Raw genomic sequence first — 23,837 nt, forward strand, 5'->3', positions numbered from 1 at the left:
TTTATGAGTGTAATATTTACCTTAGCCGATCTTGAATGATTTGTCCAGTTTTGTAATCTGTGGCAACATCAGCTCAATTGAAATGACAATTTCTATGTTTCTGTGTTCGATTTAAGCGATTTGGGTTCCGAACATTGGAGTTTCTGCCTTTTGTGGTTTCTTTTAGGTTGAATCACGAATAAGAGGCGCGACAGTGGTTAGGATTCCTCTTTGTTTGAATTTTCAGATCTATTTCTGGTTACATGTAGCTCGATGATGGTGGTGGCACAATATGGGGGTTTTGTCGTCGTGCTATTTCATGGTTGAAGAGGGTGGTTGAATAAGAATGGTGTTGCTCAAAGGTTGAAGGAAAACATTAGTTTGTGATGGTGATCTCGAGGAGAAAGTCGCGAGATTGATTCGTGAATTTGGACGTTCTCACAGTTGACGATGAAGGTTTTAGAAATTGGAGATTTAGGGTTTGTGAAAATTGAGGATTTAAGGTTTGTTGTAAGTTATGGAGAATTCATGGTTGATGCAGGAATAAATGAGCTCTTACCTCAAATTAAAGACCAATTTCACCATATTCTTCAATCTCAATTTTCCTTCCAACCTAATTGTAATTTCCTTTTATATAATAACTTAATATTTAATTTCGTTTTATATAATAACTTAAACTTTTTAACATTGACACGTCAATAAAACCGCAAAACTGAACAAGTCATTCAAAATTGGTTAAGGTTGACATTATCTTGATAGTGTTTTAAAGTAAAAATGATCAAATTAAATCATTTTTATAAAAGAAGTGACCAATTTAAATAACTCAAAAATAAAATAACCATTTTAAACAAAACTAAAAATTAAAATAAGTATTAAACCTAAATACAAGTATCATATCAAAACAATTCACAAATACTTGTTCTCTTTTATATTTAATTTTTATTGTTCTTATTATAACTTTTTTTTATTATAAACAAATTCAAATTGATATTTTTACGACATACTATGATAAACTTTTCACGAGAATCTTAATAGTCTAACCAAATAATAACTAATAAAATACATCTAATCCACTTAAACTTTAGTTTTAATTATTCTTTTGATCCAATTTTCATTAAAATATTATAAAATAATCATTCACTTTTTTTATTCTCAATTCTAATGAAAAATTAATACAATTAGATTATTTTCGTTATTATTATAGAATAATATTAAAAAACAATATCATATGTCAATTTATGACTTTTTAAAAAATTTTGTTTGAAATTTGTTTTTATGCTTATGATATTATTCTGAAACATGATATAGTTTCAATTTAATTCATATATTTATTTTTTTAATATAGTCTCAATTTTTATTAAAATAAAATAATATTTTTTTTTTAAATTGAGATCAAATTTTTGGTATAAATCTTATATTATTATTGTTATTAAAATTGATAATTTTATTAAATACTTTTAAACTTATTTGAACTATATTAATAGATTTTATATAAATAAATTACATTTAAACAATTCTTTATTAAGAATAAATTAATTATTTCATCTCAGTTTTTCTTAAAATAAATAAGTATATAAAAATTATTAAATTTATTAATATAGATAAAAGTTAATATAAAAATTATATAATTATTAATTAAATAAGTTTAGATAAATAAAAATTTATTTATTATAATTTGTTATAATTGATTTAAATATAACTCTAGAAATATTTATTAAAATTTATAAAAATATTAAGATTTATACAAAAATAAAAATTTATCCCAATTTAAAAAAGAACATTGTTTCTTCTTAACAAAAATTTTGACTAAATTAAATTATTTTATCATATAATACTTTCATGTCGTACTAAAATGTCACATGCGAGAAATTTACATGACACAAGTTTGAAATAACACATGAAAATAATATTTTCAAAAATATAAATAAAAATTACAAATTGACATATGAAACTATCTTTATTATACAATACCAACAACAATTATTTAATTGCATAATTTTTCGCAAATCTAAACCTCACCAAATTAAGACTACAATATTTTAAAATCCAACTTAACATCTTCAGACAAAAACTGAAACAAAAAAAATTAAGTGAACCTGCACTTTACCTTAAATGAATCTTCAAATATTCGATTTATATAAAACATTGTTGTATTAAATAAGTCTCTTTCCTTAGTTAAAAATTCGATGTTTAAAAGGTTAAATCCAACTTTAAAACATTTATTTTATAATAAAACTTTAAAATACACCTAAAATAATGATAAATGGTTCAAAAAATTGGCATGGCCTAAATGGGTCTAGTTTCCATTTATATCACTATTTCATATTTTATTTATTCTCATCTAACAAATTTTATCAACTCCTACTGAAAACACATATGTATTCGCCTTTTTTTTATAATAAAAAATAATAAAATTAAAACACAACCATAGCGAGTAGTGAACCAACTTCTTGCAATATTTTGAACTGCAATCAGAATCTTCTTAGGTATGATGGACAGAAACAAGACGAACTCTTCTGCTATACAAATAATGTCAAAAAAGAACTACAATGAACTACAGTACATCAGCGGAAGATACTCACTCAGACAAAGGAGGAAGCTTCATGAAGCAAATGAGTGAATATAAAGAACGTCAACCTAAAGAATGATTGGCTTGATCATATGACATGCAGTGAATATACGAAGAACTTGTCCCACCCAGTTCCAGTAAAAACACAAACTTCTATTAGTTCTGTGTGACTGTGTATTTACTTTCCAATGCCAAGTTCTTTTGATATGTCTCTTGTCAAGCTAAATTGCAAAGTATTATGCCATGGAAATAAGGTCCGGGTCACGGGAAGCTTTCGCCGAAGATCCTGCAGATAATATAATCAATAGCTTTCAAATTCAATAGATAATGCTATAGATGTACGTAAGAAAGGTATCACATAACTTGCCCTTTTTATTACCTTTTTCACTCATACACCCAGGTAATTCGGATTGATCATATAAATTATATATAATATCAATAACATAAAATACTTTATTCGGTCAGAAGAAGGTTAATAAAAAAAAAAACAACTTAAAGATGTTCAGTCTCAGTCATGACACGGATTAATGAGAAATGTTAGGTAAATGGTTTAATGAGAATAAAAAATCACCAGACTTCACAGAAATACCACATCTGAAGCTTAGATTGAAAAAATGCAGATGACAAAACAGGGGTTACCTTGAAAGTCGAATCAGAAAGGTTTAGATATGATGCCTGTCAAGTTATGGTCATTAGAAAACCATGTGCACATTATTAAGATAGAAAGAATGAAAGACCCTAGCCACAACAAACAAATTCAGAACCTCAAGAGAAGCAAAGTACTCCGTTTCATGATGACGAATAATGCTTGTTATGGCAACTGCACATTCTTCGGGGGCCTAAAATAAAATAAAATAATAAAATATCAATAGATAACTTAACAGAAACATAATTAGATAAATGTTTCCTTTCTAACAATCCATTTTTATCTCAACCGCATTATTGTGTAACATACATTTACTAAAATATTCTTTGGCTTGTAGAATACAAGTACATTTATCGGAAAATAACTATGGAAAGACTTGAGCAGTGCATCCACACCTAATAAAAATAAAATGTCTAATGCTGATTTTTGGTAACCTGAAAAAGAATTGTATCTTTGCACTCGTGCTTCGCATCTAACTGCACATTTCCTTCCTCAAAATAATGGGCACCCACCTGAAAAGGGGTTAAAAATAATCAAGTTTTAAGAACCTTGCACCATATCGTTCAAAATTAATGCATAAATATCTATACAATATTACCTGCATTTTACCCTTTACTTCCACTTCTTGTTGATCATATTTGAACTCAATATTCCATACTGAAGACCAACTCCCGTTGCTATGAACAAAAGCCAAAGAAAAATCAAAGTATATTGACATTATTAATGTATCAATGTTCTTATTCGGAACTGGTATGGTAGAAAGTATCAATAAAAAAAATAGTTGGAATTTCAGTCAACTTATTTCACAAACCAGAAATTCTGTGGGCTGTGTCTAACAGCAGAAATCACCACAGCAAGCTCAAAATTCGAACCTGGGCCCTCTACATCTTTCCCATTTATGCAGTAAACAGAGCAGACACCTTTTGGATAGGCTTCTTCAACATATTTAAGTACTTCAACGTCCATATTGCATCTGCAGAAAACAAATACCGTGAAATGCAAACAATGTACAAGAACAAAGATATAAAAATGTGGTAATCAATTTACTTTATTAAAGGGTTAAATCACTATTCACGTCCTCAAACATCAACAATATATATATTTTTTTATTTAAAAGAATAAATAGCGGGATATTAACTAGAATCAGTATTGAGTCTACTTGCTAACTAAAATAAAGTACACATTCCCAATAAAACAACCCCAAGGAAACCACAAATCTAAGTGGATTACGAATTAGCATTGAAGAAGATATTTCCAGAGCAATCTACCGTAAACAAGTTTGGGCAGGTAAAAGTCAAGGAATAATATATTAGTTAAGCAACAGAGATTAATTTATTTGAAAAGAGAAAAAATTCAATGAAGTTTAACATGAATCAGCATGCTCTGCCTCTGAATAGATTTTGAAGCTCGCTCTGGTAAAGGAACATTAGATTATCAAACATGAAATACTTCAACCGCGAAGAAAATCAGAGAATTACCGAAATTCTTCAACATATGCAGATGCAAGTTCTTCGTCTGTGGCAGGTCTCACATCTGTACAAACCTGTGACATTAAGCATACTATCATAAGAAAACAAGCACACAGCCTAGAACTAATGCACTTTAACCTACTAATCACAAAAGTCACAGATAATTAAAGCAGCAAAAAATTTCACGATTTGCTTAATCCTCAATTTCAAAGCTAAAACACATGTTCCAGGAAGAAAGTTTGAAAAGCATAGAGTTGAACCTTATAACGCTTCATTATATACATTGATATACTAAAGTTGAGATCAATGCATGAAGATCCAGATTAAAGTAAATCTAAACATTAACCTGTTCCACTTTCATTACTACTAAAGCTGAACTAAAGAAATTAAAACTAGTGAGCACAACAAATGTCTAGTCTTCACATTCCCTTCCTTAAAAAAGAAACCAAAAGATAAGCGAAGCACGGATATTAAAACTCAAAAATAGCTCCTGAAATAGTATGTAAGAAAATATTGTTACTTGTGGTACTTACTTGTTTAACATGGTCAACAATTGCTACTTGAGCAGTTCTAGGTTCAAGAAATGCATTACCCTCAAGTTCACCAAACGAAGAAACCAGTACCTGCAAGAACGTGAAAAGCCCCACAAGAAATTAGAAAATAAAATCCACTGAACGAACTAAAAACTAAACGAAAATTAACGACGAAACCCTAGGAAAATAAGTTGTTAAGTGAGAGTGAGTGGACGAGCGAGCGAGTGAGTGAGTGAGAGAGAGAGAGAGAGAGAGAGAGAGAGAGAGAGAGAGAGAGAGTGTTACGTCTCCGCTACGATTGGCCATTTGAAGGGAAATCAAGTGGGATTTGTTGTAAAAGGGAAAAGCCTCGGAAGCGGCCTCATTGTACAAATCGTCGTTGTTCAGAATGGATTTGACATCTGCAGAAAGGATTCGTGAATTAATCGAATTGTGGAACAATAGATAGATAGAAAGAAAAGGAAAAGGGAAGAAGAAGAAGAAGAACCTTTGGCAACGTATTTGATTTCCCCAGGAGGAGAGTTGAGGAGGAACCATTTGGCGATTTCCACCTTGTGCTTATCGCTGAGCTCCGATTCTTCTTCTTCTTCTGCCATGTCTGGGTTAAGAGGAGAAAACGCGATTTTATTTAAAATGAAATGAAGATCTCATTGTGTCGTGGTCTCGTCTTTTCCCGAATGATATAAGAGAGAAGAGAAGGGAAGGCTTCTTCGCCAATCAGGCTGATGGGCTCCACAATTCAAAACATAACGGGCCCAACCTCGTCTAATAATCATACTTAATACCTCGTTGTGTAATGTGTGGAGCTAGTGTGTGTGATCTGTAAAGTTTATTGCATAGGCCATAGCTTCCGGTTTCGGCTCTCAAATCATTTTGCTCCATTATCACGCTCTCTCAACATCATACATTACATTACCACTTCAATAAATTCCTAAAAAAGCTCAAAGTACCTAACAATATTCCTGTTTCCCAATTCGCAGTACTACCATTAACTAGTAGACAAACCAGCTATTGTTATTTATGAAGGAATTAATAGGTTTTAAATGGTAACTGTTTTTAAAACTTTCATTTTTTAATGCACCCATTGAAAACAAAAAACACTAGATACACTAATTTTACACAAATATCAGCAACTTCTTCGAAATTCTAAATATTTTCGTCTGTAAATGATAAAACTTCTATCATACAATTACGCAGCATAAGAGCTGCACATGCAATGTTCTTGCTTTAAAGAAGTAAGCTTTCTTTAATAGAAATAAGCTATCTAACAAAAAATTTGCACTTAGTAAATGTAGGAATTAAAATAGAATATCATGATCAAATTTAAAATATCTGCCAACTCAAGTGTAGATATATGAATATTTGAGTTAGATCAATTACTTCCATGTTGAGGTGAGAAGAGAAAGCATTATATACTCTTTGATGAAAGTACGATGCATGCACGCGAGATATTTGTATGCTCTTTTTTTTTTTAACTGGGAATATACTTTTAGAAAATCAAAATTGCTACTTGTTAAAATGTATTCTCTAAAAATTAATAAACATTAGACACTAACTGTGTATATCACAAATTTTATTTTTTTGTCCTACTCGGTGCTTCCTTCCTATAGTTTTTCCAAAAGATAGTACGAACGGGCTTTTACAGTTCTATCTTCAGGACGCCTTGCCACAATGTAATTCCGCCCTCAAACTTATAAACTATACGAATAAGCCAAAGCTATATAAGTTACAAATTCTCAGCAACTTAACTACGTTTAACCGCTTGCCTAACAAAATCTCAATTATTTTAATCGGAACCCGATTATTTGAATTTACACACTGATATAAACTATGTTTTCAGTGATGGACGTAACTCCATTGCCGTAATAGATTTGCTTCCAAAAACTGCTTCCATGCCTTTAAGGGACCTACCTCTCTACTACAGCCGGCATTGTTCTTGGTTTCATAATTCATAAATATGCCTCTGGCAGCAAATGACACAAGCTCCATCTGATCAGTATAACCACGCATTCTGTATGAGAATCCGGCTCTCCAACTCTGATCGCCATCATTAGATTGTTGAGGCCGAGAAACACTAACAACTGGGAGGGAAACTGTTTCTTGTCTCTGTTTGGAATCATCTTCAGACATGAAGCTATCCATTCCAAATAATTCCCAATCAACCTGCTGTAATATTTCAGATGTTCGTTCAGTGCTGCGTGGGGAGTGATCTTGTAGTTGCATTTCCTGTTCAGCTAAAGTGTCAGCCTGGGCCTTCAGTTCCTGCAACCGATCGCCAATTCTAGATGCTATTGCATCATACAGTCGTCTTCTTGGCACATCCAAGCCTTTCTCCGTGTCAAGTTCAAGTATATCATCAAAATTGATCGGATCACCTATGAGCACTGTAACCTAGAAAATCCAACCCTGCCATACTGATCAGAGTATGAAATTTAAACTAAAAAATAAAAAAATAACTAAAATTAATCCCGTCAATAAAAATATATGCCAGGCCATGCAGAATCTAGATTCTGTAATTCAACATATTCATCCCAGGGAATGAGTGCGGCAGTCTAACTCCATGCAGCAATGAAAACCTCATATATGATGATAAGATATTCTAAAATGAATCAAGAATCAAGAATACGTACATTTTTGCCTATTCTGGGAAAGTTAGCACCTATAGGCATGATCTCCTGCATCCCTGTATGTACAAATGGGACAACAAGGGGCGTCCTATCTCCATCCAGGACCAACCTGATGGTAGAAGTTTAAGTCAAGAACATGTTTTACACTAATAAATTACAAAATAGCAGATATAAAGAGAAGTGAAATCTAGCAGATAAAAGTACAGTATTGACCCCATACACATGAACAAGTTTACTAAAAATAAAAGAAATAATAGTACAAATATGAAACATGGTCTCCAAATGTAATATAACAAGCTATTTTAGAAATTAATAATTCAATTATTATGGACCATGGCTAATCACTGATGGTAAATTACCATCACATTATGACTTCAGGGCACATAAATATATATCTTTGACCTTTGCTAAGACATTCTATGAAGCCAGAGACATACATGGCCTGAAATCATGAAGCATAACCTAAAAAATCATATTGTATATTAATGATATCAATACATCAGAGTTTAAAGGATCGTGCTTACATAAATTAAAACAAATAATTCATAAGCCTGCATAGCATCATTAAATTTTTAAAGAAGAAAACTAGCAAATTTTACATCCTCATCAACACTCCAGAACTATCATTTAGAATAAGACAGTTCAATAAATATTAGTTTCCATTCGACTTCATGTGGTCAAAAGGTCATTTGAGTAAATAACAGTGATTTTTGGCACGTAATGGTAATACAGAACTTCTTTTTCAGAACTTATCTACGTTCCTAACTTCTATTAGAATATATGGAAAAAATAGATTGTGAAAATGTTCTTGAGAACCAACTATTTCTTTAATTAATTTAAATCTTAATGCATTAAACAATCAGAAAATAATATTGCTATGAGACAAATAAAGTGTAAGCAAAAACCGGCCTGCATAACAAGAAACAAGCAAAACTTACTACAAACTACTAAGAAACATTGTTACCTCCCAACACCTCTCTTGGAAGAGCTCATGGTTTTTCCACCATCCCGAGAGCGGCTACCTTCTGGGAATATGTGGACCCAGCTACCATTGTTCAATTTTGAAAGGGCCAAGTCCATTCCCTACAAAGATAAAAGTAATTGCAATCATCCCTAACTGTAGAAGCTTCAGTTCAGAGAGGCAAGGGGGAAGCAAGAGACAGATGAACGTAAAAACAAAGAACAGTGAGATCTTCACCAGAGTTTAGTTATTATTATAGACTCAAAAACCTCAAATTGGATGACAAAAGTTCATGAGAATCATTCACTAATATTACAAACAATGTAAAATGCTTTCAGGATATGACTGTTAGATCAATACCTCCTGATAAATCCCATCACCCCGAGAAACTGGCAAGACTTTGACAGATCGAAAAAATGCAGAAGTAACGGGGTTTTTAAAACACCTATCACTTGCACAAAGCGTCCATCTAAGATTCCTAGCATCCAAAAGAACACTGGGAGGAAGAAGAGAAGCAATGACAAGCGGATCATCCATGGAAGCAACATGATTGCTGACCTGAAAACGAAAGGACAAAAGCAAAGCCTCACCAAATAGTTAAACCCAAACAAACATATATTCCTGTTCCACAGCTTGGATGAGCTCGTACCGTAAGAAGAGGTTTACCCTGAGGTCTATGCAGCAAGGCGGAGTGCAGTTTTTCTAAACCATAAACCTATTCTTCCACACATAGAACAGTTCCATTCCATCACAAATCAGAATGCAAGATACGATAAACCAAACAAGAAATATATGTGGAATATCATACCTGCACACGGTTTAATCCGTTCATAAACACATGACAAACATTTCCAATAACAGGAACGGCAACTGCTTGCATCATACGAACAAGAGTCGAATCCTCTTCCGAACTGAAATCCCTAGTAACTTTAAATACACGGGCAAAAAAAAAAACATCGAGTGAAAAACCTAGCAAATAGCACCTATCGTATATTTAATTTGAATGCCGTCACAATATTCGAGAAAATATATTTACAGATTGATTGTAAAATCGTTAATTAATCAGGCACCTCGTTTGCGATAGAAAGAGGTGGAGGAAGGCAACGATTCTCTTCGGAAATCACGAAATCTGGTAAGCCAACGTTGAATAGTGGAGGAGAAGTAGACGTCTGCAGCTGGAATGAAGGTGTGGTGTTGGCGGCGGCGCCAATGGCGGTCGACGGCCACTCGGAAGCGGTCCCTGAGCTGTAACTGCAGGGATCGCGCCTTGCTCTTCCAAACATCACCGCGATCGAGACGGGGCATCGATAAACAAAACGGAAGAGAGAATAAGAGAAAAATTGAGTTTCCGAAGAATGGGGGCGTTCAGTTAGTGGCACAGCTGAAGTAATAAATCGTAGTGTAGAAGGAGAAAACGATGGGATGGAGCAATTTCTAACACCGCTTATTGACTAGGGTATGCACTAAGCTCTCTCCTTCTTTGTAGTAATTTATTTATTTATTTATTTATTTATTATTTATTTATATTTATGAATTAATTTTGTAATTGGTTGGATAGGGATGACCCACTCCAGGGCATGACAAGTCTAGCTTTTTCATTTGGAAGGGACCACCCACACCAGAGATATTTCTTCCAACTTATAGTACGACATTTGTCAGATATAACTTACAAGATAAAAATAGTTAGAGAATAACATTAGTCATCATGTGATTAGTCCATGGTGGTGTTATTGTCTCATTTGGATCAATTACATAATGACATGTATGATGATTTAGACCAATCACATCATGACATGATGTTTAAATATTGTCAAAAAATGTTGTTTATGTATCATTATCCAACTTAGAATCTTATGTTTCGACTCTCATTAATTTTTGGTTTGGCTAAAGGATAATGATATTTAGACAACATTTTTTTTGACAACATTTGAACATTGATTATGTGTCAATATGTGATTGGTCTTAAATTACTCCATAATAGTGTTTATGATTATTATTATTGATTATGGAATAATTTACGACCAATACACGTAATCAATGTTCAAATGTTGTCAAGAAAATGTAATCTAAATATCATTATCCTTGGCTAAATTAAAAATCAAAATCAAAAGAATTTCTTAATTGGATCTTTCTTTCTTTTCGTTCCATATTTTGCTTTTGTCATAAGGCCCTTAGTTTGTAATTAAGATATTTAGACATTGTTCTTACCAAAAATGAGATCCTTCTTATGTTAGGTATTTAATAAACTACTTAGGAATTCAAATGTAAGAAATTACTGGTCACTCTAGTTAATAAAAGCACAAAAAAGTAAAAGTAATAGAAAAATATATGGAAAAATAGAATAAAAATGTTCATATTTACAGGTAATTCGATGTGCACAGTTAAAATAATTAATTAATAATATTATTTATTAACAAGTTATGTCTTGATAACATCATGGATTTGATAGATTATACATTTATAATATCGTTAATTGTCAGATTATGCTTTTATAGTATCACTAATTGACACAATTATAATATCACTAATTGAAAGATTGTGATCTATTTGATTAATTATTGTATTAATATTAATATAATGTGATATTCCATCCATTAAAGAGGATTATTTGGAGGAATATTATTGTAATTTCTATAATTTAAGTAATGGAAGAATTATACATATTCTGTTATATCAAATAGTTTCACTAGGAGTCAAAATCAATAAATAACATGTTAAATATATCTTTCTCTTTTCACTGTTTGAGATACTTATTGAAATGTAAAATTATGATGAAACTCTGTGTGAAGAAATATTAATATTCTCTCTAAGGAAATAAAAATATATTGTTATCCTCTCTCTAAGGAAACAAAAATTCTCCTAGTCTTCGATTGAGATTCAATTCGATACATCCATTAGTATGATATTATTTAAGAATCAAAATTAAAAACGAGTTATAGATTTTAAAGCAAATAATACCTCAAATATTCTAATTATACCAGTCAGATGAATAATTTATATATAAACTAGTTTTAATTTTTAAAAACTATTTATTCTCTTTTTACTTTTCTTTTTCTTCTATAAAACAGTACTTAGATATATGCGGCATATAATTCCAAATCTTTATTATATGACAACAAAGGCAGTTCTCCTCATTCTTCCACTCGGTCTCATCCCATTCTAATATTTGGTGTTCACTTTCTAAAGGAAAAAAAAATACACTTTAGTACATTGATAAAAAAAAATATCATTCATGATTGCTGAGTGACTATGCAAAATCGATTAGGAAGTGTAAGAGCTTAAGTCAACGTTCATGGCACTAATCATGATACGGAATTTTTGTTATAATGGCATAGAATTGTTTAAAATTATTTGATCGCCCACAAAAATTACACGAGCACATACATTACCTGACATAGCTATCAGGTGACCTATCATTTTGGAAGAAATATGTTATGCAATCTCCACTGCAAATGAAATTGACACACATTATTCGCTTTAAGCTTCGGCAATCTTCATTTATACAAGCTGGTTTGTCGTTGGGATGTGACAGTACGTTATGTATCTCAATCACAACATCAACATATGAATATTTGATAATTTCTGGTTTCAGATCCAACATTCAAGTAGTTCACATCAACAGCAACATGCCCAAGATCATCTACAGGAGGTAGGGAAGGTGAAAAAACACAAAAAAGTCAATTTTTCTGAGAAAATTTCAAGAAAAATATCATGTTTTAGGCTTCACAAAACAACAGCTCAGAAAAGAAACAGAAACCCGAACCTTCATATATAGTCCTTGCAAATTTTACATAATCAGGTATTAGATCTCTGTATATGATTCCATCAGGACTAGCATCCAGCACTACCAGAACACCTGTGCAATTGATATTATTAAGCCAATGATTAATTATCAACGCCTAGAAAAGTTTATCAATGGTAAAAATGGATCAGAATGAGTGAAGAAAATGCATTATTAATTATAAATGAACTTCATTTGTCCAGATCGAGCCCAAATGTGGTGCAACTCTAAGAACGGGAAGAGGTTACAAAAAGGACCCAGCCTCTCCCAATTCAAATTTTGATCTCCAAGACGCCGCAATCTAGTTTCCCTAATATTTCTTACACAACTCATCTCTTAACAATTACAACCTCGCCTAGTGTTCCTTGGCTTATTTCCCTTCCTTTATATGCTAGTTATTGAAGGTCCATTAGTTGTTTTGCTTCCAGTTTGTATTGAAAAATAAACCAAAGAAAAAAGAGACAAACAGGTAGATAGTCGGTCGACATGTTTCTTTGTTAGTACAATAAGAAAAAAAGAACAGTCTTAGTCAAAAACTTTTATTTCATTAGTTTTATTTGAATTCGTTTAATGATTAAGGTAAAAGAGCATGCGTTTAGCATTTAAAATGGCCATGTATGTTTATTAAAGGAAAAATTAAAGTTAATATGCAATTAACTTGAAAGAGCTAGTAAGGATTTTAAAATTACAAAACGACACGTAGAAAGCTCCCTTCAAGGTTAATTGCTTATTAACCTTAGTTTTTTCTTTATTAAACACATAACAATTACTAAATATCAAACACATCCTCGTTTACTTCAAACAAAAAGGAAAGAATATAAAGAAAGTGATTTCTTGAATATAATAAAACCATTTGTGTAGAACACATGTGAAAGTAAACAAATAATTAGATATAAAACTACACCAGAAATGAACACAGAGCCAGTCTATCATCAAATAACCAGAGCTCTTCCAAAGAGTCAATCCACAAACCCAAAACAAAGAAGTGTGACACTGGCGCCACAATTTTCAAGACATCAGCACAATGGTTTTGCTACATATAACATTGACAACTGTGACGGGTCATTTCAAGAAAAAGAGTGCAACCATCATGTATCACCGGTGCAAGAAATTTGAAAGTAATGCACACATTTTCTAATAAGCACAGGTTTTTGTCCGAGAGATGGTCAGAAACAATTGATTTCTAATGTGTCCTACACCAAAAACATGGGTTGTATTTGAATAGAACTGTTAACCATGGAAAGTTAAGGGGCACGCAATCTCATTTGAATAATGCAGTAAGAATTGAGAGGACTTTCTGCAAGTAACCATAAAGACTATGCATTATTGTAATACCGTAATAGAAATGCTACGAAGTCTACATAAACCAATTACTGGATGAATTTAACACAGGAAACATCCATCCCAAATTATCAAAAGCCAAAAGGAACAGATCAATTTTTAAAGCATTGTTTACCACCATGCTTCAGGATCTAAAGAATCGCTTTAAGGATTATTATTAAAGTTCCAAAATCACAATAGTCCAAAATTTTTATTGAACAGATTATAACTTACCGTGTTAAACATTTATTATCATAAAAATGTAGTGTGAAACTTGAGAGTATGTGCCATGTGAAAAAGCATTTAAACTTAGTACAGATATAATAGTTTCAGTGAAGATACCAGGTGCCACCCAAGAATCATCAGAATCACCAGGATCTGGAGCCAGCCAGAGAATATTTCTCAGATTCATTGAATCTCCATATGTCACATTGGACCCTGAAAGAAGAACAAATGATTAAAAAACTAAAATAAATAAACATTTTCCTAAAAGCTGAGCATCAAATGAAAGACAACCAAAGATAGATAGACAAATACACACACTCACACACATAAGCATATATTTATGTACACACACACCAGCCCTTCACTAGGAGGTCTTAAAATTAGGAACATCAAGTCATCAAGGTTCTCCCCTTTCTCTTCATCTCATGTCTTTACCACCCACACCTCACAAAAAAGTGAAGAATCTCAAGAGACTCAGACAATATAATACCACAGTATTTCCAGTTGAACCATACATAACATTTACGGATGAATGATAGAATGTACCTCTCTGACAAAAACCCATGTTGTACGGGAACACTTGCTTATCATATGATGGGTATTCCTTTGCATGGAATCTGCCAAATATAAAATTGTAGCATTCATAACTGTAACAAACTTAAAAATTCTTAAAATGTGAATTAAGACTTATCTATATAATACAGATAACAGTGGAACCAAGTCCCACTTCGGAACAAGAAACAAACAAGGCAAAAGTGGACATACACAGAGAAAGCATCAGAATCACTATTGTTAACAAGTGAACATACAAGATACCAAGTCTTCCAGAGTCTTCCGCAAGAAAAAGGTGACCATGGAACAGATCAAACCGGTTCAAGGTAACATCCAACCCAACAGAAGGACCTCGATCAGCAATGAGTTCAAACAAAAACTGCAGATACAGGTTCAGTTCCTGCAATATTTGAGAGAGAAATGCACCTTAAGTACTCTACCTAACAATGTGAGAGCTATTTCCATCTATTGTTGAACTAACCTCACAAATGAAACGTCTGCCATAGGGAGTTCTAGTGAGCTCACACCGTTCTTCTTTTGATCCTTCACAATCAGGTACCTGTGATATCACAATTCAGAACACCACGCGTTCAGATAACAGTGAAGGCATTGCTATCCGAAGAGAAAAGCGAAACTAACTGACCGGGATAACGGTAGGGTCGAGAAGGCGATGAATAGCGCCGGGGTCGCCGCCAGAATCGACAGCGAGACGCGCCAGCTCCAAAACGGCCTCCGGCGGCCACCAAATAAGCTCGTTCTGCTTTCTCCAACTTGGGCCGGTGTGCTTGGACCGGACGAATCCCAACTTTCGATGAGGAGGCTGCTCCACTGGAGAGAAAGGAACGAGAAATTTGAAGCATGATTTGAGCTCACGTGCTACCACGGGATTCACACCTGAGGAATGGTGTTTGGAACCCAATAGAGACAACAAATCAGAGGGAGTCGCTTTGGAAGTGGAAGAAGATGAGGGAGCGTAACGCTTCGAAGAAACAGGTAACGGTGGCAAGGATGATGACGACGTCAGAGAAAATGAGAGGAATAGTGCGAATCGGAATTTTATTAAAGGATAACTCATTGCAATTGTAGCTCACAAATAATACAGTTTTGGAGTTAAATTTAACGTCGAGAAGGAGCTGTTGTTTGTTGCATCATTCTACTTGTGCTTGGTCATAAAGCAAATTTATTTGGTGTGCATTAATTACGATCTAAATAATGAAATGTCAATACAACTACTTGTAGGCCAAAAAATCTAATACTTAAAATTAAGTCATTTTAAACGAGTTTGTAACTTGCAAAATGCATAATTTTTTGAATCAGTTTAATGATTTCAAACATACACAACGAACTGAATAATAGAAAGGGTACGTAATTTGTAAAGATTCATCTGGCTCGAACAATATAGAAACAAAAATATAACAAATTTGCATGTCCTTCATTGATAATATAATGATAAACGTCAGAGTCCCTATATAATTATCGGGCGACAATCAATGACTACCCAATGACCAGAACCAAAACATTGTATATGACCACATGGATGAACATCGCTGTTTCTTTTTCTATGTTTTTCCTTAACATTCTTAGTAAAATGTCCATCAACTTTCTTCCTTCTGGGCACTTCGGCTCATAACCTACAGGTCAGTTTTCTGTCAATAGCTGTGGCACATTTCTGGACTCGTAGACAGTGAAAACAAATCCTACTGAAACTTGTGACCTGAAAAAGACCATCGTCATAAAAATTCTTATCACACAACACAAAAATAAGTGAAACTTTGCTCTTGATATTTTTAAAAAATTAGTAAGCCACAGCAAACTAAATCAGATAGACATTCATCATGCCGACAAGAATATCAAGTCGTCGCTTGATGTTTAAGAAAAAAAGTTTAGAACGCTTATACACATCAGATCATTGTCAGGCCATTTATAGTAGTATTCCAAAGAAATTTTCAAGTACGCTATGAAGTAACTAGTTCCCATTTGAATTAAAGGCAACTTAATTTTTTCCCCATCCCTCTTTCTTTTTTCTTTTTTGCTTTATGAGCGCAATTTAAACAAAGATACCCAAACATTATTCATTAAACTGCTTCAGAAACAAACTTTAGGCAAAATCAATATGTTTTGAACTAGTTCAAATTTATTTGGACTAATTTACATCTTTGTTTAAACAATTCAGAGCTCGTTTTCTACTTTCCCTAACACCACCATATATGCTGCATTATCACAGAGCAGCTTAGGAGCTTCACTTAGTTCGCACTGCCAGAACTGAAGCAGCAAACACCTTTGTATCCCCCACAGGCACCCCCAAAAAACGAGGAAAGCATTGTCCCAAAAAACCAAATAGAGATTCCACATTTTACAGTGACCAAATGAGTGAGGAAAATATGATTCACTTACATTGACAAGTATGTATCCACAAAAGAGGAACTAGAATTCATCTACAACTTTAATACCAGCACCCTTGTCCCACTCCTCTGGAGGAGCAACAGCAGCCATAATCTTTTCCTGGCCACGCCAAAGAACCTGGGAACAGTGTTCCAGCGTTGGCTTGGTCAGAAATGCATGTTCAAGAGAACAGACTAGACAACCCATTCACACTATATAAATAAGTACTTACTCTGTCAATGACACCAAATTCCTTAGCCTTTATTGCATCCATATAATATGGCCTCCTCATCACTTTAGCAACTGTTTCCTCTGACTGATAATTTAGAAAAGACGCAAATAACAGAAATATAAGACTTGACCTCATCTTTCCTAAATAAATATGACATCTAGTACCCGTACATGATACTCACATTTCCCGTGTGTTTAGCCAGTAGTTTAATCAGATTGTCTCTGTTAGTTATCACCTGCAAAATAAAATAACTGTAAATAAACAGAGTTTAAAGATAAAATTAGGCATTGTTTAGGGTTAAAAAGTGAATAAGAGTAGAAAAAAAGGAGGGCAAAATAAGATGTTTTGATTCACATTTATATAGATGAAGAATTGCTCTTGTTTCAATTCAAATATGTTGAGATAACATCATTAAGATCAATTATCTCATTCACAATTTTGTTCTTAAAAGGCACTTTAGAAGGTTAAGGTAGGAATGTGTATTTAAATTGTCCTTAGTCTTGACTCCTAAGAGATGTAAGACTATTGGGTGTATGGAAGTAGCCCCTTATTAGTCTAAGGAGAACGAGGGTTCCTTTTTGGAACCATTTTTCCATTCTTCCCAATAATTTGTCTTTGGAACCTCATTTTTATCCCTACACACAATGCCAATGTTCTGACCTTAAGCCTGTTGAGATAACATCATCATCTAAGATATTGTCCGATTTGGAGCTGGAAACTCAATCATAGTTTTGTTCTTAAAAGGTGCCTTGGAAGGTTAGAAGAGGAAGCTGTATTTAAATTGCCATTGGTCTCAACTCCTAAGTGCATGTAATTATAGGGCATGCCAAAACAAGTCCCCCTAGTTAGGTTTAAGGAGAACGAGGGTTAGTCTTTGGAACTTCTTCCATCCTCACATCGTTAGGGTCAATCATCACATATGAGGTATTGTTCACTTTGAAGCTCATGGCTTCATCCCCATATAAAACTCCCATGATAGTTTTGAAGTCCCAAAGAATAAGCGTTTTATGCTTGTTAGTTGATGAGGTTTGGGTTTCGAAGACCCCAAATGATGGGCTTTGCGATGTCGCTCACTTATAATGACGTACTCAACCCTCCTTGACTAGTCGAGCTAGTTGAGTAGTTACGGCATAACATTTCTCCATGTCCTACCCATGGGCTTGATGAAACTCACCAAACATCATGGCTAGGGCTTAAGATTCAAAGGGTTCATCTTGGAAATTGAAGTCTACTAGCCACCTTATCATCAGTGAGGATCTCCATGAGAAAGACCGCTAGGGGTGGGTAGGCGATGTCAACAAGAGGTTTTGTGGGTGACATAGGATACATATCGCCTATTTGCCCTTTGTTCTACTTGAATGAATTGTCCTTTGGCTTCCATTCTTTACAATCTTCTCTATTTGTGGCGTCTTTCCTCGGTTGTGTTTTTGTTGCATTAGTTCTTCAACTTGAATGTGAGAGGAGGCCTTATTTCAAACATAGGGCGTTGACTCAACTTTATTCCAAACCAGAATTCACTGAATAAGCTGGCCCTAAAGCCCTTGTTGAAGGCGTCAAGGAACATCTCCTTGTTTGGTTGATGGATGTGTACACTAATGTCACAAAAAATTGGTTGAGACAACCTTTTAGAGACTTGCTTTCCTACTACTTGATATCAAAGAGATTGGTCCTCTTAGGGGGTTTGATTTTGTTAGCTGTGAATCGTTGGACTAACATGAGAGAGAACCAAGGAAAAGAGCTGATAGCCCCATCGACAATTCCACTAAACCATTGTAAAGCAGTTCCAAAGAAGGTCGCTACTCACATTTTGCACTGTACAACATGTAATCTGCCCTCAGATTAACATATGGGTTTAAAATGCTTGCAGGTGATTTTCAGGATCTCTTGACCCTAAAAGAGGAGTGAGCTTTCGTACCATGTAATGTGAGGAACAAAGCTTTTTTTCATTCTTAATGATAAAAACTGCAGTATAGAAAAAACTATACATGGACTAACCTCCTTTGCACGAATAAGAACATCACTTGCCGGCATCAACCCAGAGGATGGGATACGAGGTTGCTGAATCATAGCTGAAACAGATATCAACAGATAACTATTACATCTATAAGGAATTAAGGGAACAAAGCTACAAAGTTAAATCCCAACTTTACCTTTAGCATGTGGCATCATAAAGCGTTTACCCGGAGTCCCTGCTGAAAGTATCAAACAGGCTTGACCTATAGCAGCTCCAACACCCACTGTGTGTATCTGCTCGGGACGCCAAAGCCAAATACACGACAAAAGATATATTCAAAATCTTAGTGAAAAGAAAAAAAAAAAACACAGCTCAACAAGGTAGAACAATAATTCGTAATGCTTAGAAGAAAGGTTATTACCCTGCTGTCCATCATAATTGTTTCATAATAAGTTACTCTGATTAAGTCAAATATTAATTTCAGGTCATATGCCAATAAAACATAAACTGCAGTATAGAAGGAACTGTCACCAGGCTATCAGTAGCAAAAACTATCTATAAAATACCCCAAAAGTTTATGCCATGATTTCCCAATCGCCATAATGGCATCATCATTATTCAAATTTTCCCGAAAACTGAGGCAACCAACAATCTTATTGCGTCATTACTTCAGAGTACCATCAATAATAGAACTCAACAAGGCATAGCAGTAGATAATCAATAAAAGCAAACAAACCTCGTTCTTTAACTGCCTCATTGCATCATAAATGGCAAAACCTTCTGTCTCCATGCCTACCTGAACACAAGAATTCAAAATGTTCAAGGATAAAAAAAAGGAGAAAGACAGACAGTCAGCTTTACAGATTATCTTAAACCACGGATGTCAAAAGCACATCTAAAAAGAGTCCATGGTACATCAAACGTTTCATACAAACAGCAAGGCAGAAGCCAATTACCGTTTCACCATCATCTCGAGTAGTCCCAGTGGAATTTATGTATATATAGATTGGCTCTTTAGGATCCATATACTGCAAGTACATCAATTCCGCAATAACTAGTTCTGTGACAGCCGGAACCAACTGAAACACAGAGAGTCATGGAAGGTTGTACAAATTAAAAGTATTAACTAAGGGCAACAAGCAGAACTGGCACCAAATGCAAGAGTACATAAATCAACCGAATACTTACAGGCATCCCAATGTAAATAATTCTACCATTGAGAAGCAATGAAGGCAGGTCCGGCGGCGGTTTTGTGGGCCGATGTTCATTGTATGAAACAGACCTTTCAACCTAATTCAAACCACACAATTGTTCAAGTTACACCAACAGATAAGCAAACATTATCATCCTATGTATAAACTAATTGCAAAGAGTATTTACAGAAATTCTCCCGTATTAGCTTCCGTAAGAGATGATTTTTAACTTGTGCATAAGCTCAAATTTATTTCACTTTTCCTTCTTATTTCCTTCTCATATTATATTTATCTATCTAAAAGTTTATCCAAACAGAAATTCTCCAGCACTTAACAGAAAAATAAAATAGAGCATCCAATCTCTTTAACCGTAATTCTAATCAATCAATGAAGCTGGGACACTAAATTTTAACTTCAAATTGTTTCGAGAATTAGTAAGTAGCACGTTATGTAATCAGAAAAGCTAAACAAACCAAGTATTGACACAGCAGTGAAAAAAAGTGAAAATGAAAAATATAATTACTTGAGCGGGAGTAGCCATGAGTTTGGGGGTATCGAAGATGTCGAGAAAAGGAGGGGTGTCGGAGTTGCGGGGAGGGTTGAGGAGCGTTTCCGGGGAAGAGGCGGCGACGGAGGCGAGCTTGGAGAGAAATGGGTCTTTAGGGTTGTGAGGAGGCATTGGAATTTTTGCACTGTTAGTGGCGGCGTTAACGGAACAACGAGTTCTTTGATTTCTGCATCTCCTTGTCGTAGCTGTGGAAGATTGTGAGAAAGTGAGCATGGGAACTCGCAAATACGCAGCCATCATGGTTCCACCTATCATACTGTGCAATACTTCAACTGGGTTTCAGCCACAAATGGATTAGCACACATGGTGAACCGTCTAGCGTGAGATGTAATATACAACTTTTTTTTTTTTTTTCTTTTGGTAGTGGATTTGTTACAAATAATCTAATCAGTTTAAATTTGTTAATTTTGTTTTAAATTAGCTAGTAGTTAAACTTTGTGTTTTTTTTTTTAAGAGTTTAATATTATATATATAATAAATTAATATTTTTTTTTTAGCTAAGCCAAAATTCTTTTAAAATAGATTTTAATTTGTTGTTTTAAGATAGATTTTCACCGTAGATTTTTATGTTTTTTTCATAATTCAATTTCACAAAATTGTAAGGTTTTTATGACGTAGATAAAGTAATTTGGTTTTCCATACGAGACTTTCAACATTTTTTTATTTTAGATAAAGAAAATATATTTCTAAAAAATTACATTAATTTTGTGTTATTTTGGATTTTAGGTCTGGAAGACACGTGATGGAATTCTAATGTGTTTTTTAAGATAGGTTGGTCTAAACAAATGAATATTTATTGCAAAGTACTTTATTATGAAAGTAAGTAAAAGTTTATTAATTTGTTTAAAATATAAGTGGAAAGTGTTCCAATCTCCTATAAATTATAAATCAAAGGTTAAAACTTTTTACAATGTAGTGCTAGATGGTGTTTGTAAGAGTTAAATAGTTTACATATATTGTTGAATACTTAGGTGTTATTTACTTGATTGGATTTCTTTCTTCATCTTCATAATTTTTTCATAATTCCAAAACTATTATCTACAATTAAAAAAAAATTCTACATGTTATTTTTTTGTTGTGTTTCAACAAATTTAAAATTCATTAAAAAATTTCTCAAACTTTTAATGAATTTTGAAATTTATTAAAAAAAAATTAACAAATTTTGAATTCTTTGAAACTTTTAAAAAAATTTAAATCAATTTCTGAAATTTGTTAAAAATAATTTCTTTAACAAATTTTAAAATTTATTCAAATTTCTTTTCTTCAACAAATTTTAGAAGTTAGAAAAATTATTTTGAAAACTTCAACAAATATTAAAATTTTTTAAAAGAATTATTTTTAATGAATTTCGAAATTCATTAAAAAAATATGTGAAGATTAAAAAAAAACAGTCAAAAAGTAAGTTAGTTATGGGACTAATCCGGGCAACAGGCACCGCGATCCTTATTGTTACACTCTCCATCACCACATGATGCTCATATTCCCCTTTTATCCTTCTTTTCTTCTATAATATCTAATTTTTTGTGATTAAAAATTTTAACTTTATAATTTATACATTAAAAAAATATTTGTTGTTCTTAAACTGATTTCAACGAATGGATATCAACATGTCTACATCCGTTAAAGGATAAAGATTATGGACGTTGAGTTGCGTTGCATTGTTTTGAGTTGTGTTAAGGTTGCAGTGTTTATAGAGAGAGAATTCGAAGAGGAAAGGTGAACACATACATCACTGCATAGACGAAAGGAAAAACTTTTTTTAACAATATTTTTTTAACAATTTTTTGACAATGCATACGTGACAGTTTGTGATTGGTCTGTTTTAAATATTTTTATAGACCAATAAAATGATGACACATGTCCCGTTATCAAAAAGGTTGTCAAAAAAATTGGCAAAAAGTATTGCTAAAATATCATTGTGCCTAGATGAAATCAGACTACCCTGTCCTTGATCGCAACCCTCCCTTCACCAGAGTTGTCGACAACTTCAGGACTAAAATAATACTAAAATAAAAACATAATTTTTTCATTATAGTATATCATTGTCACATTAAATTACAAATCAAACCAATTTAAAATTATACAAATATTATTATATTATTTATTATTTTATTTATACAATATACATATGTATGTTTGTTTTTTATCTTTAAGTGAAAATGTGGGCCAACTTTTTTTGGCCCATCTTGTATTTGATCCGGAAAAAGTAGGCTGGTTACCTGGGACCAATCCACACGACAGGTCTGCGATCCCTATTTCATTTTTTTTTTCTTTGTTCCACCAACTTAAACAAACCTTATATCTTTATATTTTATTTAAGTATAAACAAAAAACAAAAGAACCCATTTATATAACCAAATTATTTAAGTAATGGTAAAGAGCGCCTTTTTTTATAATAGTAAAATAAAACAATTTTTTCATTATAATATAACATTAAATTGTCACATTAAATTATAAATCGGGGTACATGTATTAATAACGAGATATATAATAAAAATCATAAATTTAATTTAAACCACAACTTAGTTTATTTCTTTATGTTTAAACCGAACTATATATACATTGTTTATCTATTCAAATATATTTTAAAAACACTGAACCAATCAGCACCATAATTCTTATATGGAGCCAAATAATAAACATAATAAATTACAACCATAATAAATCATATTGAAATTATAATAGTACAGAAATTCCGAAATTAAAATCCAGACTCATTTTTTATTTTCACAAGACTTGAGAATTAAACTGTAAACTAATTCTAGAGGGTTTGATTGATCTCTCTCATAATCTTCTATTTATAATAATAAATTGATACAAGAGTACATGATAATTAGAGTAACCTA

General features: G+C 33.0%; 4 protein-coding genes across 4 annotated transcripts; all 4 read right to left on the minus strand.

Moving 5' to 3' along the window:
- Positions 1–2,412: 2,412 nt before the first annotated feature.
- Positions 2,413–5,905, minus strand: LOC106774436 (F-actin-capping protein subunit alpha). Its single transcript, XM_014661430.2, has 10 exons — positions 5,684–5,905; positions 5,482–5,597; positions 5,197–5,286; positions 4,673–4,737; positions 4,006–4,167; positions 3,793–3,871; positions 3,629–3,706; positions 3,313–3,387; positions 3,188–3,223; positions 2,413–2,834 (listed from the first exon to the last, which is right to left on the minus strand). The coding sequence occupies exons 1-10, from the start codon at positions 5,790–5,792 to the stop codon at positions 2,727–2,729; spliced, it is 918 nt and encodes a 305-aa protein (XP_014516916.1). The 5' UTR covers positions 5,793–5,905; the 3' UTR covers positions 2,413–2,726.
- Positions 5,906–6,740: 835 nt separating this feature from the next.
- LOC106774588 lies at positions 6,741–10,255 on the minus strand. The gene is made up of 7 exons (XM_014661627.2): positions 9,855–10,255; positions 9,593–9,711; positions 9,434–9,499; positions 9,145–9,342; positions 8,788–8,906; positions 7,827–7,932; positions 6,741–7,587 (listed from the first exon to the last, which is right to left on the minus strand). The coding sequence occupies exons 1-7, from the start codon at positions 10,087–10,089 to the stop codon at positions 7,033–7,035; spliced, it is 1,398 nt and encodes a 465-aa protein (XP_014517113.1). The 5' UTR covers positions 10,090–10,255; the 3' UTR covers positions 6,741–7,032.
- A 1,634-nt stretch (positions 10,256–11,889) lies between these two features.
- Positions 11,890–15,939, minus strand: LOC106775886. The gene is made up of 7 exons (XM_014663121.2): positions 15,306–15,939; positions 15,144–15,221; positions 14,920–15,062; positions 14,657–14,727; positions 14,228–14,323; positions 12,548–12,640; positions 11,890–12,424 (listed from the first exon to the last, which is right to left on the minus strand). The coding sequence occupies exons 1-7, from the start codon at positions 15,735–15,737 to the stop codon at positions 12,342–12,344; spliced, it is 996 nt and encodes a 331-aa protein (XP_014518607.1). The 5' UTR covers positions 15,738–15,939; the 3' UTR covers positions 11,890–12,341.
- A 134-nt stretch (positions 15,940–16,073) lies between these two features.
- Positions 16,074–21,306, minus strand: LOC106775887 (ATP-dependent Clp protease proteolytic subunit-related protein 3, chloroplastic). Its single transcript, XM_014663122.2, has 10 exons — positions 20,947–21,306; positions 20,419–20,520; positions 20,187–20,309; positions 19,967–20,026; positions 19,427–19,523; positions 19,272–19,345; positions 17,458–17,511; positions 17,277–17,360; positions 17,057–17,182; positions 16,074–16,376 (listed from the first exon to the last, which is right to left on the minus strand). The coding sequence occupies exons 1-9, from the start codon at positions 21,244–21,246 to the stop codon at positions 17,087–17,089; spliced, it is 990 nt and encodes a 329-aa protein (XP_014518608.1). The 5' UTR covers positions 21,247–21,306; the 3' UTR covers positions 16,074–16,376; positions 17,057–17,086.
- Between the last annotated feature and the right edge of the window lie 2,531 nt (positions 21,307–23,837).

The sequence above is a fragment of the Vigna radiata genome, chromosome 10 (assembly GCF_000741045.1).
Source record: "Vigna radiata var. radiata cultivar VC1973A chromosome 10, Vradiata_ver6, whole genome shotgun sequence".
Taxonomy (NCBI): domain Eukaryota; kingdom Viridiplantae; phylum Streptophyta; class Magnoliopsida; order Fabales; family Fabaceae; genus Vigna; species Vigna radiata.

What these genes read in the sequence shown, in the direction of transcription:
- LOC106774436 (XM_014661430.2), bottom strand. Translation starts at nt 5,792, where the DNA reads ATGGCAGAAGAAGAAGAAGAATCGGAGCTCAGCGATAAGCACAAGGTG. An exon ending in TTGTTGACCATGTTAAACAA is followed by an intron (nt 4,738 to 5,196) that starts GTAAGTACCACA and finishes TTAATGTCACAG; the next exon opens with GTTTGTACAGATGTGAGACC. An exon ending in AAGTAAAGGGTAAAATGCAG is followed by an intron (nt 3,707 to 3,792) that starts GTAATATTGTAT and finishes ACCCCTTTTCAG; the next exon opens with GTGGGTGCCCATTATTTTGA.
- LOC106774588 (XM_014661627.2), bottom strand. Translation starts at nt 10,089, where the DNA reads ATGCCCCGTCTCGATCGCGGTGATGTTTGGAAGAGCAAGGCGCGATCC. An exon ending in TCCAAGAGAGGTGTTGGGAG is followed by an intron (nt 7,933 to 8,787) that starts GTAACAATGTTT and finishes TTCTACCATCAG; the next exon opens with GTTGGTCCTGGATGGAGATA. An exon ending in TTCCCAGAATAGGCAAAAAT is followed by an intron (nt 7,588 to 7,826) that starts GTACGTATTCTT and finishes TGGATTTTCTAG; the next exon opens with GTTACAGTGCTCATAGGTGA.
- LOC106775886 (XM_014663121.2), bottom strand. Translation starts at nt 15,737, where the DNA reads ATGAGTTATCCTTTAATAAAATTCCGATTCGCACTATTCCTCTCATTT. An exon ending in TCGACCCTACCGTTATCCCG is followed by an intron (nt 15,222 to 15,305) that starts GTCAGTTAGTTT and finishes GTGATATCACAG; the next exon opens with GTACCTGATTGTGAAGGATC. An exon ending in TGCAAGGACTATATATGAAG is followed by an intron (nt 12,425 to 12,547) that starts GTTCGGGTTTCT and finishes TACCTCCTGTAG; the next exon opens with ATGATCTTGGGCATGTTGCT.
- LOC106775887 (XM_014663122.2), bottom strand. Translation starts at nt 21,246, where the DNA reads ATGATAGGTGGAACCATGATGGCTGCGTATTTGCGAGTTCCCATGCTC. An exon ending in TCATGGCTACTCCCGCTCAA is followed by an intron (nt 20,521 to 20,946) that starts GTAATTATATTT and finishes GGTTTGAATTAG; the next exon opens with GTTGAAAGGTCTGTTTCATA. An exon ending in TGGCTAAACACACGGGAAAT is followed by an intron (nt 17,361 to 17,457) that starts GTGAGTATCATG and finishes CTAAATTATCAG; the next exon opens with TCAGAGGAAACAGTTGCTAA.